General features: G+C 41.0%; 1 protein-coding gene across 1 annotated transcript in view; it reads left to right on the top strand.

Moving 5' to 3' along the window:
- The window catches only part of LRPPRC (leucine rich pentatricopeptide repeat containing), a 106,847-nt gene extending 90,691 nt beyond the window's left edge, over positions 1-16,156 (top strand). Inside the window, exons 32-38 of the mRNA XM_026486834.4 lie at positions 2,624-2,828; positions 4,790-4,929; positions 5,061-5,176; positions 7,654-7,728; positions 9,939-10,023; positions 12,232-12,374; positions 14,120-16,156. Coding sequence (XP_026342619.1) covers positions 2,624-2,828; positions 4,790-4,929; positions 5,061-5,176; positions 7,654-7,728; positions 9,939-10,023; positions 12,232-12,374; positions 14,120-14,176 — 821 coding nt within the window. The 3' untranslated portion in view covers positions 14,177-16,156. The remainder of the gene's footprint in view (positions 1-2,623; positions 2,829-4,789; positions 4,930-5,060; positions 5,177-7,653; positions 7,729-9,938; positions 10,024-12,231; positions 12,375-14,119) is intronic.
- The last annotated feature ends 2,919 nt before the right edge of the window (positions 16,157-19,075 follow it).

Below are 19,075 nucleotides of genomic sequence, written 5' to 3'. Positions count from 1 at the left end.
GCGTATTTATAAAATAATTTCACATCCCTGAGAAGAGGTTGCTAATTGTGCAGCTTTACCGTTGCCTGTAATACCTAAATGTGCTGGTCTTTCGACGTCCTCCTAATTGATTAGGACTGAGTATGTAAGTGGTGATTTCTCTTTTTCCAAAATGTCTACCTCAGCACTCCCCAGGCAGGGCCAGCCCAACCAGACAGCCCTTCTGAGCAGAGCTTGTTACTAAAACTTCAAAAGCATTCATTTTATTTTTGATTAAAAAAAAAAAAAAAAAAAAGCCTTTTGTCAAGTTGATATTTTATGTAGAAGTGATAAACATTTTTAAAACATTGAAAAGTTAAACTTGCTCCCCATATAAATAAGCCTGTATATTTCTGTGGACATGGAGATAAAGATACAACACTTTTTAATTTCAAGGGGTTCATTTTTGAGCTGAATCTGAACTGAATTTGTTTAACCTGACTCCTGTCCTTCACTTGTGTGTTGGGTGCCCTGTGGAAACTACAAGAAACTTTATGATGTGATTTCACATCTATTCTTCTCAGCTGTTCAGTTCAGCTGGAGGTTGGCTGAGAATAGGAGCCGTGACACCACCGCCTCCACCCCCGCATGCCGCCTCCCGCGGCTTGCCATCACCTAACCTGTCGTTAGAGGACGGGGATCATCGGCAGGGATGGGAGTGGCGTTGGCACAGTCCCCGGCTCCTTGTCTTGCTCTGTGGCTGACTAGAGCTCCCAGTTTGTGAAATCCCCTTCTGCTTTTCAGGTTTCTTTTTCTCCGTCCCATCTAAAACGAAAATGAAGCCAGTTCAATCTTAATGTAATTTTCTGAGCAAATCCTGTTCTGGAAAATTAACAGCTGATTTGTGGCACCTTTGGAACACAAATCAGTATTAATAGGAAATTCAGGTGATTGTGAAAAGGACTCAGGGGGAGAATGTGAATGGGTATACCATTTTGGGTGTCCCTTAGATCCTAAACTATACAGAAGGCGAGTCCCGTTACGGGAATTTGATTTAGGTTCTAAGGTCCCATGTTCCTTTGGGTAGACGTAAAATGATCAGCTGTCCCGGTCCTTCTCTCTCTCTTGCTTACACGTGCACCTTAGATGCAGGCTCTGGGGTGTTGGATTCTGGGGTTGGTGTCTAGCAATATGACCTTGGGCAAATTAATATTTAAACTCTGTATCTCAGTTTCTCACCTATAAAATTGGTACTTAGCTCAGAAGGGTAGTTGTGAGCGTAGCTGTTTACTGTGGCTGCATGTAGTAAACGCTCAACAAAGGTAGAAAAGGTCCAGTTTACGCTAGTTACTGTCATCTCTGTAGTTATCTTATTTTTGTTCCTCTTGATCCAGTGGTGAGAAGATCCTCCCTAGCGGACAGTACTCTTGGTTAAAAGAATATTTTTAAGTTGATTATCTGTGTATGACTATCAGTTAAGAAGATTTTATCAAGCTTTTTTTTTTAATAGATTATATTACTAAAATAATATAAATAACATTTTTTGTTTCTAATATATACATGAGTATTTATAAAATTTTGGTGAATGTGCCTTTTAAATGACCTATTTTCTCTTTTCCCACTTGAGAATTACTGATTTAGATTGTAGATTTGGGATTATTTAAAAATTGTTGACTCAGTAATAAACACTGAACACATTATGTTTCTTACTATAGCACTTTTAATGGCCTGTTTAATTATTACCCTTTCCCCATTCTTCTGTAGGAGATAGGTTGTTCTCATTTGGAAGCTGCCTCCAGAGTCTTAATGTTTTCTAGGTTACGTTGCTTTAATTTCGAAAAAGCCATGAAGTTTTTCTTGGCAGCGGTAGTGGTGATTGTTATGCTAAGTATTACATTTTCCCTCCAGGCTACCACTTTATCTGTAATGTAATGATTTCGCTACACTGGCACATGAGTCCGTAAATGGAAAGGATATTCCATATTTATCCAGAATCAGGTACTTACTCAAACAAGCAAACAAACAAACCTGTGACTGTATCCGTGGGAATCTGATGATCTTTATTTTCTTTGAAAAATGAGTGCAAGTGAATATCTCCTAAGTGTCCAGTCATGTAGGATGAGTTTGTTAGTGTGGAAGTTGAACGGCCCAGGTTGGCTGCTGTTGCATAATCGATCCTGTTTAGACCAGAAAGAGACATTGTTTTCAAGGAAGAATCTTTGGGCTATTAGAAGATTTTGATAATCAGGTAATTTTGAATGTAATAAAATCCGGGAAGGTATGAATGTGGTAGAAGTTACAATATTTTGAGAGACTCTTTAATTTTTAAAATTCTGATTTGTATTTTTCTGAACTTCCAGATTCCTTGAAATCAGTCACTCAGTGTTATCTCTGAAGGGGGCCCACATTCTGTCAGTAGCATTTGTATTTTCTCTCTGATTATTTAAAGAAGAGATTCTCTGGTCTCTGATATTTTATAGTCAAATCATTCTTTTTTTTTTTAGGTTTCTCATAAAGTATTAATATTTTCTGCAATCTAGAATAAATTATTCATAGCTTTTTGTGTGTAGCCATTTGGTGCTCGTATTTAAAAGCTGGTTTTCAAAATGCGTTAGGCAGTACGGTTCATAAAAGAAAAACTCTGTCTCCTGCTCTTCTTTTGTAGGGGCTCTGACAACACTAAGAACAGCCTTGGATCTGGAGCAGATACCTTCTAGGGTGGCAGTGACCCGCCTTATTCAGGCATACGCCTTGAAGGGTGATGTAGAAAACATACAGGCGATTCGGAAAATGGTAGATGGACGCGAACATTCAATTGGACTTTCACATATGGTTTTCATCAATAACATTGCTTTGGCACAAATAAAGAAGTGAGTATTTTCGGCTTTTCCTTCGCTGGATACTGGAGGGAACGTTATCTCAAATACCACCTTTTAAAAACTTCCTTAGGCTATTAGAAACCCTATCAACTGCAGAGGAAATATCGATGCCAGTTGCTGATTGTTCTCTATTACGGAATAATTATATGTTACAAAATGTGTTTTAGCTTTAAATTAGACATTAGAATGACATTTATCAAATTTTTACATCCATGAAACTTTCTCCACCGTTGATAACTTCTCTCATTCATACCCGCCGGGCCCCTGTTGTTGAAGCACTGACCCAAATGTGGATCATGAGTTCATTTCATTGTCAGCAGCACTTGAGGGTGGCACTCTACTAGAACATTGTGGAAGCAGAGAGACACGCGAGCTCGTTAGAAGTACACATGTCCGTTTTCCCCACCATCCTGTCCATCCCCTCCTGTCAACACACACCCATAAAAAGGGAGGTGTTTACAGGTGATTCTCTTCCCACCATCTCTAGATTCCTTAGTAGACTCGCCACTGTATAGAAGTAAATAAATACTTGATTTTTATTAGCCTGGCTAGCAGAGGACATTGCTCAAGTGAAAGATTCACGGGACGATATGAAACTCTTCGTGATTTGAGTGTTCTTTAGTAGTTCACCTCACCTACAGTTAATGGGTTGTGACTATTAAAATGTAATGTTTGTTTTTGCAGGGGTTTGTGTTCGCATTTCTCTGGGCAGAGAAGTTTTGTTTTTCCCTTTTAAAACTGCTTCCCTCCAGATAGAACTTAAATGTTCCCTTAATCAGAAAATGTAGATATGTTAAGTCAGAAGATCAAGGAAATTATCCAAGTAAGATCTGGATGAATTTTAAAATGTTAACCATATTAAACAGTTGTACGTGATGTGGAGAATGTGTTTTTATTCCCTGTTAAATAATTATCTCACTAAAACCCATAAGAGAAACGTGTTGTAACAGGGCATTCATTTTTATTAGAGAATTCTTAGTGTTAGGTAAGAATTCCAACATAAAATTGATTATTTGGATTCAGAGTGCCATATCATAGCTAAGGAGTACCTTGACCAAAAAGATAATCACACAGATCATTTTTATCATAACTTGTTATGTAAGGCTAGGTCATTGATTTTTTTTAAAAAATGCAAAGTGTAAAGATACTTTTTTCTGAGAATTTTAGTATAAATTGATTATTTTTCAAATGTTGTATGATGTCCGACAAAAACAAATTGATATGATGTGGTTGAAAGACATAAAAGTAGACCTTTGGGCGCCTGGGCGGCTCAGTCGGTTGAGCATCTGCCTTCGGCTCAGGTCATGATCCCGGGGTCCTGGGATGGAGCCTCAACGTCGGGCTCCCCGCTCGGCCAGGAACCTGCTTCCCTCCCTCCCTCTGCCGCTGCTCTGCCTACTTGTGCTGTCTCTCTCTCTCTCTGTCAAATAAATAAATAAAATCTTAAAAAAAAAAAAAAGTAGACCTTTGAAGACGCCGTTAGCGTCTGAGAATCCTGCGGTACTACGCACGCTCTTCACCTCGTGCGGTGGGGAGTAGTGGTTGTGCATCGTAGAGCCAGAGTTACAGCGCTTAAATAAGTTCTCGTGTCATACCCAAAGAGCTGCAAAATCAAATTAGATATTTAAGCCGAACTGTTTTCTTAAGTTATCATCATTGATTCTTCTGTATGTAAGTGTTCAGTCCTGTCTCTCGAGCGGTGTTTTACAGTAAGCGACTACTTCAGTTATTGTAGCACGAGCTGCCTAGTGATCGCTTTTGCCACCTACATGTGATTGCGTTCCATTTGCGTAGTGGTTTTTATCCGGTTAGTGGTATTTATATTTCCTTTTTTCCCTGAAGTATTTGTATATGTGAATCTCTAAGTTCTCATACAAAAACTGCCTGCAATATTAATACAAAAGCAAAGAGGTTTTGTTTTGTTTTACAATTTATTTTACTTTGTCTTACAGCAATAACATAGATGTTGCAATAGAAAACATTGAAAATATGCTTACTTCGGAGAACCAAATCATGGAACCCCAGTACTTTGGCTTGGCATACTTATTCAGGAAAGTAATAGAGGAGCAGTTGGAACCAGCAGTTGAAAAGAGTACGTGAGCTGTTCTTGCTAAAGAACACGGAAGCACATTTTCTCTCTGGCGAGGCTGGACCAGATGTCTTTTGTGGTTGAGTTACACCACTATTTAAACAAAAGGTTTCTCTTACCTGTTACTTTTTCAGTAAGCATCATGGCGGAGAGACTGGCCAATCAGTTTGCAGTTTACAAACCTGTCACCGATCTTTTCCTTCAGCTTCTGGATTCAGGCAGGGTGGATGATGCCAGAGCTCTCCTACAGGTAATGAGCAGTGGGGCTTGGGGCTTGTGAGAAGTAAATGGAGAAATTACCAGACCTAGGTGTGGGGTAGGATACCGGAAATGGAGCATGGTGCTGCTAGCACCTTTACATTCGGTGTGAGTCAAGGTCTCATGACAAGGGCTGGATTGTAAGTTGGAGGTTGCTGGTTTTAAAGATGCCAGTCCAGGCTAGAAATGCCCTTAGGTTTGAAGGGGAGTGAGGGAAGGCGTGTTTTGCTGATTTAAAGACAAATGTTTTTGTGCAGATAGGTAACGCAAAACCATTCCTTTGATTTCCTACTTTAATTTCTCTAATGCTCTAAAGACTGTGCATCACCATGGCAACACAGTTTGCAAACAAAAAGTAGGAAATGTTTGCTTTTCAAGTACAGCTTCTCACTTGAATACTCAAACATTCTCAGTGCCTTATTCAAGGTTTATTAAGAGTTGAATTTGCTTTCTATTCACTTGTGTGTCACAGACACATTAAATGACAAATGCAGGTCTCTGTGGCCCGCACTTTCAGTTAAATTAGCAATCTTCAGGGAGGGAGACAACTGCATTCATGCCATTTTAACAGCACTAAATATAAAGCTGTGCCAAGTGCCGACAGAACGGTGGGTGATCGGAGCTGCCACTGGCAATGTACACAAACAGGCCCCGCTGGGGAGCCCTTCCCAGCAGGTGGCAGTCAAACAGTCACCGTGATCCCGCCAACGGCTGTGTTTGTGTAGACTCCCTGTGTCAAATTGAGGCCTGGGACCAATTTCTGATAGTAAATAGTATTATATTCAGTTCCATTTTTATAGTGTGAAACATGGTAAGTGGTAGATAGGGAAGGGGAAACTGCACCCCTGTGCTGGAGCTCTAGCTTTGATCCTGAAAGTTCATCTAGTTTGACAGAATCCAAGCCCTATTTAAAAGGAGTTCTTGGGAAATTTCTCTGTGTGAACAGTTTTGTAAAAGGCGGAAATTGGCACTCGCCTCTAAGGCTTTTTCACTTTTTGTTCCCGGACAGGGAGAGACTCCAGCTAATTGGGAATGTTTTGGTTTGGTTTGGTCCAGTTTGATTCCTTTTTTTTTTTTCCCCTCCTTTCCCTCCCCCCCCCCTTTTTTTTTAACAGAAAAGGCGGTTTATCGTTGATAGGGACTCCAGGAATCTTTTTGTTGTTTCCTCTTGCTGCCTTTAAATGTTAAAAGTTCCATTTGAAAGGAATAAACTCTAAGGCTTTATCTTGGTGTGTACATATCTAAGTGTACCTACTAGGGGGATGTGCCTCTCTAATTACGCATGTGATAGTCCTCGTTCCATTGTAACACACTATTTTGATCGTTCTTCAGAAAGTGGCACTTGCTGTTTCATCTGCCAGCTTGTCCTGAGCCGTCACCGTCCAGGCGCTTCCTAGACTGCACGCTGACAGCAGCCTCGGCTGGGAGGCGGCGGGGCTGCTGCCTGTGCCCTCCGGGCTGCACTCACACTTCGGCCTGTCTCAGGCACCTGATGACAGCTGTGTGTTGATGCAGCAACCACAGTCTTTCGTTGTCATCCCTTCCGTAGACGGAGGCTTCAGATGATAAACCCTTTACCCATCCTTTACCTGCTTGTCAAACAGTAAAAGATTATTCTTGCTGCAGCAAAGAATACTTTATTCACAGATGTCGAAAACATCAGTTTATAATGTAAATGTTCTGTGTGTCCCCAAAAGTTCTTTTTATACTATTCGTTTTAGTATTGACAATGTTTTAAAGCTTTGAAAGAGCAATGTGCTTTTAGAAACTTAAAAGAATGACATCTGTGATGAGTGTAAACTAAAATATTGTCTTGCCATATTTGATTTCACTATAGCATCTAAGATTGGATAGACACTTGATTTATCTGGTCTGTCATATAAACTTTTTTTTTTTGAGTTTAACTTTTGTCTCTTTCTCAAGCGCTGGCTGTCTGTTGCAATGAAAGCCTTTTATAAAATAGAGAGATTGAAATCAGTCCTTTTGTATGCATAAGTGTAGGTAATTATACTTTAAAGAGAACTTGCTTTGTACATTTTAATTTTTATAAAGAAACGAGCAGTTATCTCCCTGACACCTTATTAAATGTATAATTAACCTTATGATCCCTAGCTCACTTGTGAATGCTTGGCAGAATAATTGGAGAGGAATAGTGCTTCTTTTTTTCCTCTTTCTTTGCAGTCCTAAACCTTATTCTGTGATTGTTGAAGCATTAGTTTAATTTTTCCCTTTTCTTTTTAAACAAACTTTATACTCACAGCGCCAAGGGCGACATACTCGCGAAAGCTCGGCTTAGCTCACATTTGTTTTCTGTTTTCTTACCGTACAAAAATTGGTTGACTATTAGGCCTTCCCATTGGTAATGATACATTACTGTATTATTGTGAACTTTGTTAATTGGAAATATTCACCTTGGTCTACTTGTTTATCAAAAACCTTCATTTACTGAATGGTGTTTCCGATTTTTAGAGATGTGGTGCGATTGCAGAACAAACTTCAATCTTCTTGGTGTTCTGTCTGAGGAGCGCTCAGACACCAGGAAAGGTACTGTGCTTGACTTGCTGACACATCAGGGATGCTAGAAGCCATCTTGTTCAGGGTACTGAGTTTCACGAAAGAGCTTTGGTTCAGTACCTTACCTAAAAACACTATAGAGACTGATGATTTTGTTTGTCTCTACTTGTTTACTTTTTTAGATGTTGATACAGAGTTACTTCTGGCTCCTTTGTTTTGTTGTACAGGGAATGCAAAAGAAGTTCATACACTGAATTCCCCGTTCATGTAGTTGTATGAGAAGAGCCCTAAGAAAGGGCCCTTACAGGGGCGCCTGGCTGGCTCAGTGGGTGGAGCATGCGACTCTTGATCTCAGGGTTGTAAGTTCAAGCCCCATACTGGGTGTAGAGCATACTTTAAAAAAAAAAAAAAGTCCCTTAAAAATGGAAGATAAAAATCCTGTTGCGTAGGTCATTTGGTCCATTTAACGGTGGGGAAGCAGTGCAGAGGCACATGTCCCACTGCAGAGTGTCTCTGTGCTGGTGGCTACTTCTGGCCGTTTCTCAGGTCCAAGCCACCAGGTAGATGAGCCACTTGGCTTTAAAACTCGCATGTGCCGCAAATTCGTGTTCTCTATTTGTATAGTTACCTTATTTACACTAAAAGCTGCGTGTGTGTGTGTGTGTGTGTGTGTGTGTGTGTGTGTGTAAAACCAGAAGCAAGTCCTAGTTTTGATGTTAAAAAAAAAAGAATAAAACATATTTCTAAAAAATTTTTATAGATCTGATTTTACCTATTGGGTATCACGCATCCCATTCTTGGTTTATTTGGGCACATACAACGTTTCAAACTGAGTGTCAGTTGTAATGTTTGTTTTATGTGAAATATTTGGTTTCCAGTCTGAGAGGTCTAGTTCTCCTTAATTTCCCCCACACTGCCACCCTGTTTTAGCGTTTTTGTTTTTTTCTTAAAGATTTTATTTATTTATTCGACAGAGATAGAGACAGCCAGTGAGAGAGGGAACACAAGCAGGGGGAGTGGGAGAGGAAGAAGCAGGCTCACAGCGGAGGAGCCCGATGTGGGACTCGATCCCGAAACGCAGGGATCACGCCCTGAGCCGGAGACAGATGCTTAACCGCTGTGCCACCCAGGCGCCCCACGTTTTTATTTTTTTATTTTTATTTTTTTTTAATTTACATAATCGCACTTTTTTTTACCTAATTGACTTACATTTATTTACAACAGACAGCTTTTCAGAAATACTTAGCTGCCCTTTTCTTTTTCCTTTCAAAGAGACTGTTTTTAAAGTTGTGATTAAAAAGTACAAGAAATCTAAAAAGCACTTGTCACTCTACATATGGGTCTCTGCCCATATGCCAGATACCTACTGCCTTGCCCAAAAGGTGGATAGAAGTGTACAGTAACACAGCTGCTGAAAACACTGCCCCGGGGGACTTTGAATTGTAGAAAGTCCTGGGAGGATGCAGGTCCAGTTATATAGATTGACTGAAGAAGCGTGTAAAAAGTGAATTAGGATTTTTAAAAATTCCAGCTACAGTGTCTAGCAAGTATTTGACAGCAGAATAAGTAAGCCAGATGCAGTTTCTTTTGTGAGATGGGAACATGGCATATAAAATCATATAAAATCCACCGTCGATTTATCCAGTAATATCAGAATGTGTTTAGATATCACTAGGATGTGGCAGGTCTGTACTCACTACAAGAACTAAACCCATAGGTGTGTCCAGATAACCTCTGAAAGTAATCAAGTAAACATTCCAGTGAGATCTGGAAATCCTCTGTTTATATACAAAGCAGGGAAAACTTCAGAATGTTTGATTGAATGAATTCTTCACATTTTATTTAAAAATCTTGGCACCTGGAGATACAGTTACCTCTTTCTACTCTTTGGGATCTTGGTAAGGTTGACAACAGAAGCAATCTTGATGATATTTTATTTATTTATTTATTTATTTATTTATTTATTTATTTATTTTTCTTTATGATATTTTAGAAAAACATTCATAGAAGTGCGAATGGAATTTCATTAACTTTTGAAAAATGCTTGTTTGTTTTGGCTGTAAATTATTAAATGAACAATAAATACTAAGATCTACAGAAGGGGAAAAAGTTAATTAAAATTCAGTAGACAATTGTGTTGTAATTGTTGTGAAGATTTCCTGATACAATGTCCATAAATCAGTGTTTTATTTCACTCTTCTTTCGAGTTGTGGTAACTTTGCCTATATTTAATTTCCTAGGCATCAACTCTGAGATCTTTGTTAGAATTGATTCCTGAATTAATTGAAAAGGAAGAAGCATACACTTCAGTCATGAAAAGCTATGGTAATAAGTTTAATCTGACTTTGTTATTTAAGTGATTTAGATATTTGTAGCATAGTCAACTCGGTTTTCAGTTTTGTCAAAGGCGGTAATTCTAAATATCAGGCAACTATGATATAAATAATTGATTTAGCTTTAGAAAATGTTTTATTTTATTTTTTTTTAAGATTTTATTTATTTATTTGACAGAGATAGAGACAGCCAGCGAGAGAGGGAACACAAGCAGGGGGAGTGGGAGAGGAAGAAGCAGGCTCATAGCGGAGGAGCCCGATGTGGGGCTCGATCCCACAACGCCAGGATCACGCCCTGAGCTGAAGGCAGACGCTCAACCGCTGTGCCACCCAGGCGCCCCTAGAAAATGTTTTAAAACTATATTTAAGAAAATATGTAATTATTCATAGAACTTTAACATAAAAAAGTATCACTGAGCATCTTCAGCGGGGCCCAGATTCTTTGAAGAGGACCCCAGGCTCCCAGAAAGACTTGGAGGGTCCCCTTAGGCGTATATATACTGGGAAGCAATCCAGTCTCCCAAGGCCACCTGAAACATAACATGAAATAGGTACATAGTTGAGACTGTCACGTGACTTGCCTTCTTGCTCCTTCAGTACCCTCACCACCTGCTTACACTTTTGAAATAAACCCCTTAATTAAAAAGCGGGCCCCAAGATTTTACTTTAAATCACAGTGGAAATTCCAGTCTTTTAAGCAGTTCGTTCCCCGATTGCCAGCTCATCACACATGAAAGGGAACCAGGCTATAAAGTGTTCTCAGTAATCAAGATAAATGTAAGCATTTCATTTCCTAGTTATGATCACCGGTCCATCTGCCACCCACTGATTTGCTCACCCGAGGCAAGGGGTAAATAAAGAATTGCTTTGTTGATTTTATTGTTGTCGGGACAACAAACTGCAATCAGAATTAGTAACTTGGTTCTCTGTTTTCCACCCGTATGAGGGGACCGTGAGATATTTCAAAATAGAGGCAATAATCATAAAACCTCTTGAAATTCCATTAGGGGGTTGGGAGATGTTAAATAACGAGTACATACCACGAACTAGTGCCAAGACGGTATAAAACTGCTACTAAATTGTGTAATCCCACTTGGGAATTGGGACGGGGAGGAGCGTGGAGACCATGAAGGTGTGGTGAAAGGCAAGATGGAAGAGTTTTCGGAGTAGCTTCCTGGAAAATGGTAGAGCTTGAGCTGAGCTCTTGACAGTGGCAGAGAAAAGTTTTGCCCTACAGGGACCAGTTTTCCTGTAGGCAGGAAATTGACTTCCCCCAGACTGCAAAGATCTGTTCAAGCCCAGTGAGAACTGGTGAGTCATCCATGCTCACTCCCTTTTGGGAGATTCTTGGATCCTAGGATTGACTTCTTCCATCCATCCTGGGGGCTCGCCCTGCTGTGCTGGAGTTGGGATCGGTTCTGCAGCACTGTTGTAGGGTAGGGGATTGTTAGGTGCTTAGTTGTTGACAGTCTAACGCAAAAGTGAAGAGTCAAACTACCAGCAGTAATTGCTAGTAGAGCCCTTGTAATCTCAAGCCTAAACCTGCAAGTGAAATTTCTACACGGCAGCCACAGCTGGAGAGCCAGCTGAGCTTAGCCCCTAGGCTACTTCATCAGCCATTTAAGTGAAATAAATACTAGTGTAACTTGTTAATGTTAGGTAGATGTGTACAGTTTCTTTATGCAGATAATGTAATTAGAATATTTTTTGTTACTGTAGCCAAATATATTCCTCGTATTTGCTTATTTTATCGTAGAACGTATTGCCAGTCTTGGTGGTGGTGTTTAGCTGATGATCTCTATCTTGATGTAGGTCTAGATTTCCACATAATTTACATGACCCCCACCACAACAGTCCTTGAATTCGCTTGATTTCAAGTGTGGTTTTAAGCAGAAGAGGGTTGAATGGTATGTGTTTGCTCCGTGATTGAGGACTTTGGTTTGTGGTCATTTTAACTATCATGGGTCTTTTAGTACCCTTATTTGTCATCTTCCTTCTCGTTCATCCTGAATAATGCTGACTGAGAAGTGTGCGGAGGAGTGAGGGAGCTGGTAGGCTCTGGATCTGGCTTTTTGCTGAACGTAGTTAGGTATTCGTTTATCTTGGGATGAAGGGATTCAGGAGTCCCTGAATGGCTAAGTGTTGTTGGGAAAAGAGGAAGGTAGGTTGTCTTTATCTGTGTTTCATATTTTCCTTCCAGTCTTAGACAAGGACGCTGTATCTGCCAAAGCACTGTATGAACATCTGACTGCAAGGAACGTAAAACTGAATGATCTGTTTCTAAAGCGTTATGCAGTTTTGCTGAAGAAGGCTGGAGAGCCTGTCCCCTTCACCGAACCCCCTGTGAGTGTTTCTTAATTAAGGGGAGGGGGGGAATACTGCTGCAGATTTATGTATGCTTCATATTAATGTGGAAAAAAAGTAAGTTGAATACTTAATTACATAAGGATTAGATCTCTGTGAAGAAGCCTCAGAGGAGGGCTTTGGGAACTGAGCAGTCATGCCGCAGGTTTGGCTGTGGGAGAACGTAGCCCCATGGGGCTGAGGTTTGAAATACAAGGTCAGTCTCAGACCTTTAGCTATAGGTATGGATTTATCAAATGTCCTTGGGGCAGTTCTCTCATCATTTCAACTCGAAGTAGGATTTAATGGCCTGTATGTCAATAGCCAAGCTCACTGTCTCCCTGTGAATTACTTGTTCATTTTAAGCAAGTTGGTTTTTATATTTATATGGCAAAAGGATCACCACGGTAAATCCATTAACATCCATCACTGCACATAGTTACAAATTTTTTTCTTGTGATGAGAACGTTCAAGATCCACTCTCCCAGCTACTTTCCCATATGCAATACAGTATTATTGACTAGAGTCACCGTGCTGGACATTACATCCCTATGACTTAATCATTTTATCACTGGAAGTTTGTGCCTTTTGACTCCCTTCTTCCCTTTGGCCCACCTGAGGCAACCACCAGTCTGTTCTCCACACCCATGAGCTTGGGGCTTCTTGTTTGGTTTTTGATTTTTGTTTTGTTTTTTAGGTTCTACATAAGTGAGGTTATATGGTGTTAGTCTTTTCTTTGTGATGTATTCTATTTAGCTTAAAGCTCCCAAGGTCTGTCCATGTTGTCACATATGGCAAGATTTTATTCTTTTTTATGGCTGAGTAATATTCCGTGTGTGTAACATACACACATACATATATATGTATCACGTATGTATCATCTTTTCTTTATCCATTCATCCACTGATGCACACTTAGGTTGTCTCCAGGTCTTGGCTTCTGTGAATAATACTGCAGTGAACACTGGGGGTGGATGTCTTTTGAAACTGGTGTTTTTGTTTTCTTTTGGTGAATATCTGGTAGTGGACTTAACTGGATCATATGGTATTTCCATTTTTTAGTTTTTTGAGGAACCTGCATACTGTTTAGACAGTGGCCGTACCACTTTGCATTCCCACCAACAGTGCAGGAGGGCTCCCATTTCTCCACATCCTCGCCAGCACTTGTTATTTCTTGTCTTTTGTGTCCTAGCCATTCTGACAGGTGCGAGGCACCACCTCGTTGTGGTTTTGATTTGCGTTTCTGTGGTGATGAGTGGTGCTGAGCATCTTTTCATGTGTCTCTTTGCCCTCTGGGTGTCTCCTCTGGGAAAATGTCTCTTCAGGTCCTCTGCCCGTTTTTCAGTTACCCAGGAAATTTTATTTTGTTGTACTTTAATAAGAGAAATCATCCATGCAAAATTCCTTCATTGTGTCATGAAGCTGCGAGTCGGGACACCATGTTTAATTGAACCTTCCGTAGCTGGGTGTAAATACCTGCGTGCACACGCGCACACACAGCAGAGGCTCTTGGTGCAGCTTTAACTCTAGACTTGCGGCCCTTCAGCTAGTCATTTCATGAACAGAAAGGAGTGCTGAGGCCTGAGGGGACAGCAGTTGCCACGGGCCCGGTGGTCTTTGCTATCACTTCGCAGCACTTTATGCCTTTTGAGGGTTTTGTTTTGTTTTGTATGACTTTTGCATTTTGTGCCATGAGTTCTTGCTTGTGACTGTACCTATAACTTCCCTCCCTTTGTCCCCTAACAGGAAAGCTTCAAATTTTATGCAAAGAAGTTAAAGGAAGCAAAGGGAAACCCTTCGTGAAGCCAGCAGGCACTATATTTTGTGTGTATTTGTGATTCAATGTCTAAAATGTTATTTTTAAAATATATTTGAGAGGACAGAATAAATAAATGAAAAGTTACATTGTGTATTTTTTTTATTCATAATGTATATATGTTCAACACTGTTGACAATAACTGTGCACTTAGTCAGACTTTTTGGGGTTTTGCCTACAACATAAATCTACAGCATTTTTTTTTCACGGCTTCTGATGTTTGAAGCTTTAAGTTTTCAGGGTTCTTCCCCCAGTAACTCTTCAGGTCCCCTGTTCTGTTTCGTTCGTTATTTTCATAAAAATGTCATTCCTTTCTTTAAGACTTGCTTGTTAGTGTTATTTGCGGATTTTGGAGCTAGACAGAATGATGCTCAGTGAGCGTTCTGAGGCTTTACTGCTCTGTGACGGGGATTCTCTTCCTGTGGGAAAGCCGGCATAATTTCCAGTTCTGTAAATTGCTGGCACCGGCAGGCATGGTGTAAAGTCGTGACACCTAGCACTCGTTTTCCGGTGAGAAACAAACTCAGAGACTGTCTCTTCCCCTTGGTCGGGTGCTATTTGCCAACGCCTGGATGCTCCCCGCCATTCTTTCCCTTCTACACGGAGGCTTCCAAGAGGCTGTTCGTGGACATCTCTAAGATTGAGCCCTAGCCGGGACTTTGATCACGAAGAAGAGAGCAGTGCATTTCCTCTTGCCTTGGTTTCAGGTTTGCCGGCACAAGTACACCCCTACAACAGGCTTTTGTTACTTCATACTCATCCTTTGAATATGTGATTTTGTAGATGAAGGAAATTGTGGTTTGTATTCAGTTTTATCAAAGTTATCTCCAGATTGGTTTTCATGCCTATTAATACCTGTATTATCCGTTGTTACTAGAAAATAATTCAGGCTGGGTTGTGAAACACTTTACCATTACAGAAGTATCTTAATATGTAACAGTGACCTACTTGGGGATTAGGTAATTACCCAAAACATTGAAAATGTTTTATTTGAAGTTTATCCTCATTTCGGTGTATTCCTTATCCATTTGAAATCAGTGGTTCCCACTATTTACATGAGGGGAGACCTCGCCTTGTAGGAAGTAAGCTGGCCTTATGCTGGTTGTGCTGCCGACCTGAGTGGTGGACCCAGCCATCCTTCATCTAGAGCCTTCAGGTGGCATGAAAGGGAGGGATTGATGGAGGGGAGCAAGAAGTAAACGTCATCGCGACGTTGGCTGCGCTTTCCTTCATCTCTGTTTTGTGGAGTTAGACCTAAGGGTTTAGAGGCCTTGGCCAATGCCAAGTTCCAGCCGAGAGGACTTAATGAAGCTCTCCTTTGTTTGCTCCCCAGGGGCAGGACCTACAGCTGTTGTGTCTGTACCTGTGTTGTCTGATTGGCCACGAGCCTCACCCTGTTAGTGATTCCACTGAAGCAGGCCTTATTTTTCACAGTTATGCTAACAAATTAGTGGAGCTACATTTTATTGATGTTCATTGAAATAGGTGTCTCAGATGAGGCATAACCTTGAGGCATACCCTGGACTTCCCAGTTTTGTCTGGGCCAGAGACTGAGAGTACAGTCTTATTTGCATGAAGTGACTCTAAGCCAGCCTTGTGTATGACGCTGGTAAAAGGCAAGGTGTAGTGCAGAGGAAGTAGGCACAAATCCCTCATCTAGCATTCTCAACTGCAATACTGGCTTCCCCTTTTTGAATTTAAATATTTAAAGTGTAATTGTATATTCTAGGTGGGCTAAGAAATGCTTTCTAAATAATAGCAAAATTGAAACAAATAGAAATAGAGAGCAAACACAATTATGGCACTCGATAATATGATTTAGACTAAAATTATAAGCAAACAGCTAACTCTAAAAAAGTAAATGTCATGATAAACTTTTGGAAAGTATGTTTTACGTGTAATTGTATGTTCATGTATTTGAACCTAATTTTAATGTGAAATGCTTTGAATAAATTATACTCCAAAAACCTGTGAACTTCATTTTTAATCTTACGAAATTTTTGCATAATTGCTTTCATCATTTTAAGGACTGTAGTCTTAAAATTTTAAATTAACAATTGTGTGGCAGCCTCTGCTGCAGCCAGAATTTCTCTGCCAAATGGTGTACAGTTGCTGTGCAGAGAACCAACGATATCACGGCTTCTCTGTTGTAAGGACAAGCAGATATTTAATTTGAGATCCCTGAGGTACAAAGTTGGTGAGAATTAATTAGTAGAGGTGGATATATGGTAAATGGACGCTGAAAACAAAGGGGGTTTTATCTGCGTTAGGTGTCAGAAGGAGCATTCCACAGCTGCACAGAGCCGTCTGGGGCACACTTCCCCCCTTGCCTTACCCTCCTGTTCCTTCCTTGGGCGAGCTTGCTGCGGTCAGCATGGGGGGTTCCTCTCTGTGGCTTCTTGGCCCTTCTCCCCACCTAGCCTATTAGTTGTCTCTCCAGGGCTCCCGCAGCCACTTGAAGGAGGAGGTACCACACAGCTTGTGAACTCGCCAGGGCCCGATTGTGTGTGTCCCATCTGTAAGCCCAGACCTTGCAGTCCTGGCCGCTGCCCGCCCCCCCCCCACCGTGTACTCTCGTCAGGTCCGTGTGTTCTGCGAAGCTAACCATGGGCACCTGCTACTGTGCGCCAGGTGCCCCTCTTCCCTCACATTCACGATGAGAAACATCCAGGCTTACAGGAGTTATTTTGCCCACGGTGATCTATCACATGGCTAGGACTCCCAACTTCCCAAAAACAATGCAGTTAAATTGTAAATCCAGTTAAAAATCCAGTTAAAAGTCAAATTAGAACCTCTAAACTGGTAGGATATTTCTATTTTTAAGAAAGCAAGCTTTCACATTAAAACAAATGTTCCCAGTCCAGACAGTTTTACATTGTAAGGTTATTTTCTTTCATTTAGTCAAATACCCAGTGTCTGGCATAAATGCCAAGTTTGTGAATTCCAGTAAATTATTAAGCAAGCTTTATATTGCAAATTGTTCTTCCCTGTACAATTTATTCCTCAGGTCTGCAATGTGTGTACTCTGCATACGTTTTCTCATGTGTTTGAGCACAATTTTCATTTAATATTTGTCTTTCTGACAAACCAATATTTGTAGAGTTTCTATAAAGTGAAAGCAACATTCCTGAAGTATAGTCGAGCTAATAGCTGCAGGGGGTACACAATCATGGTAATTTATCACTTTGCTGTTTCCATTAGGAATGTATCCTGCTTTCAGACCCACAGACTTTACAAAGCCCACATTATGCAGCCTTAGTACAAATAAAGGAAATGGCTGCATTTGCAAATTCAAAATAAGCACTTATCTTTTTCTTTTTTGCACGAAGAAAAGAAACATCAGAAGAAAAGAAACATCATCGGGGTTCAGGCAGAGCAAAAACATTTAACTGACTTCATACTTAGCGCCCCTGCATGTTTGTTTGGACAATGGCTGGCTGGCTGGCGGGATCCGTGCTTCCAGAGATCTCTTGAAAGCAGTATCGTCACCAACCCTGCCCCAGGCATGCACTTGCAGAAATTCTCTTCATTATTTACTTACATCGTTTCCTCCCCTAGACCAAGAGCTCGACACCAGTTAGAACAGAACCTGGCCCTGCTTGGCACCCAGTAAGCGTCGTCTGATGAAGCCATGAGCACAGCACCTGTCCCGCTTTCCAAGTCCTGTTCTTTCTGAGATGTGTGCCTTGCATGCGTGTCCTCACACACACCTGTCTTCCTAAGAGATCAAAGACGCCACTTTGTAGCTCAGAGCTAGGACAGTGGGAGTCGAGGCCAGGAAGTCTTTTAAAACCCATGTTCCCACATAAAACAAGTTGACTGCCAGGAGGAGGAGGGTTTTCAAATGTGCGATGGAAGCCACTTCAGTGCAAGAGTGGGATCAACAAAAATAAAGACCTTCATGTTTAACATGGGGCAGTGGAGCTTTTTAGCAGTTTGGGGAAACAAGGAATAGCTCCAACTTTACAAAAAGACAATAAACACGGGCACTATGACATGGAAAGCTGAGAAGTGTTATCCGGCCCCTGAGTTGGTGTGTGTTAAAAAAAAATCTCAACCCATTGCTTAAAATATTACAGTTTTAATTGTTAGCTGCTAACACCACATTGCTGCTGTTCCCCAGCTGCCAGCAGAAAATGGGCTGTGCTCTACCTGCCTGCCGCCTCCCCTGCCATAGCTGTCTCAGTGTGATGGGGACCAGGATCTTCCTCTGTTCCCTGGCCACTTGAGAGGAAGAAGCCATTCTACTATCAAAAACAAATGACAGACGACTTGAGATTTGAATGATCTAGTTTAGACTATGAAAATAGGGGTGTTTACTTTCAGGCATGAGCAGCGGCTGTACTTTCCAAAGAACAGGTCAGCCAGCAAGATGCTTCCTCACTCTCAGCTTCCCAGTCCCTTGCTCTCTCCCTCGGAGCCTAATTGGTGCTCCAGGCCCGGGGCTGGGCTGAGGGAAAGGGCCTCTGCCAAGTGACTGATCTGTGAGACTCAGTAGAGCCCCTACATCTATCTACCAGGTCTGTGGTTAGCACTTCGATTTGGTGTCCATTTAAATATCCCTGCTACTAGCTATTTAATCTAGAACCAAAAAAAGAAGTCAAGCGGGAGAAAGAAAACAGTAAGTACAAGATCCCTGTGAACCTGACTGGTGAGACTAGCTTGACCCAGGGCACGATTGGGTCTTAAATCATTTCTATACAACAAGAGCAGGAAAAAACAAAATCACATCAGAAATACTGAGTCAGGTGCCTGGGTGGCTCGGTCAGTTAAGCAACCGACTCTTGGTCTCAGCTCAGGTCTTGATCTCAGGGTTGTGAGTTCAAGCCCTGTGTTGGGTTCCACACTAGGTGTGGAGCCTACTTTAATAAAAAAAAGAAAAAAAT

This window comes from Ursus arctos, unplaced genomic scaffold (assembly GCF_023065955.2).
Source record: "Ursus arctos isolate Adak ecotype North America unplaced genomic scaffold, UrsArc2.0 scaffold_8, whole genome shotgun sequence".
Lineage (NCBI taxonomy): Eukaryota > Metazoa > Chordata > Mammalia > Carnivora > Ursidae > Ursus > Ursus arctos.
Note: the sequence above shows the minus strand (reverse complement) of the source record. Positions and strands in the feature narration are given on the sequence as shown.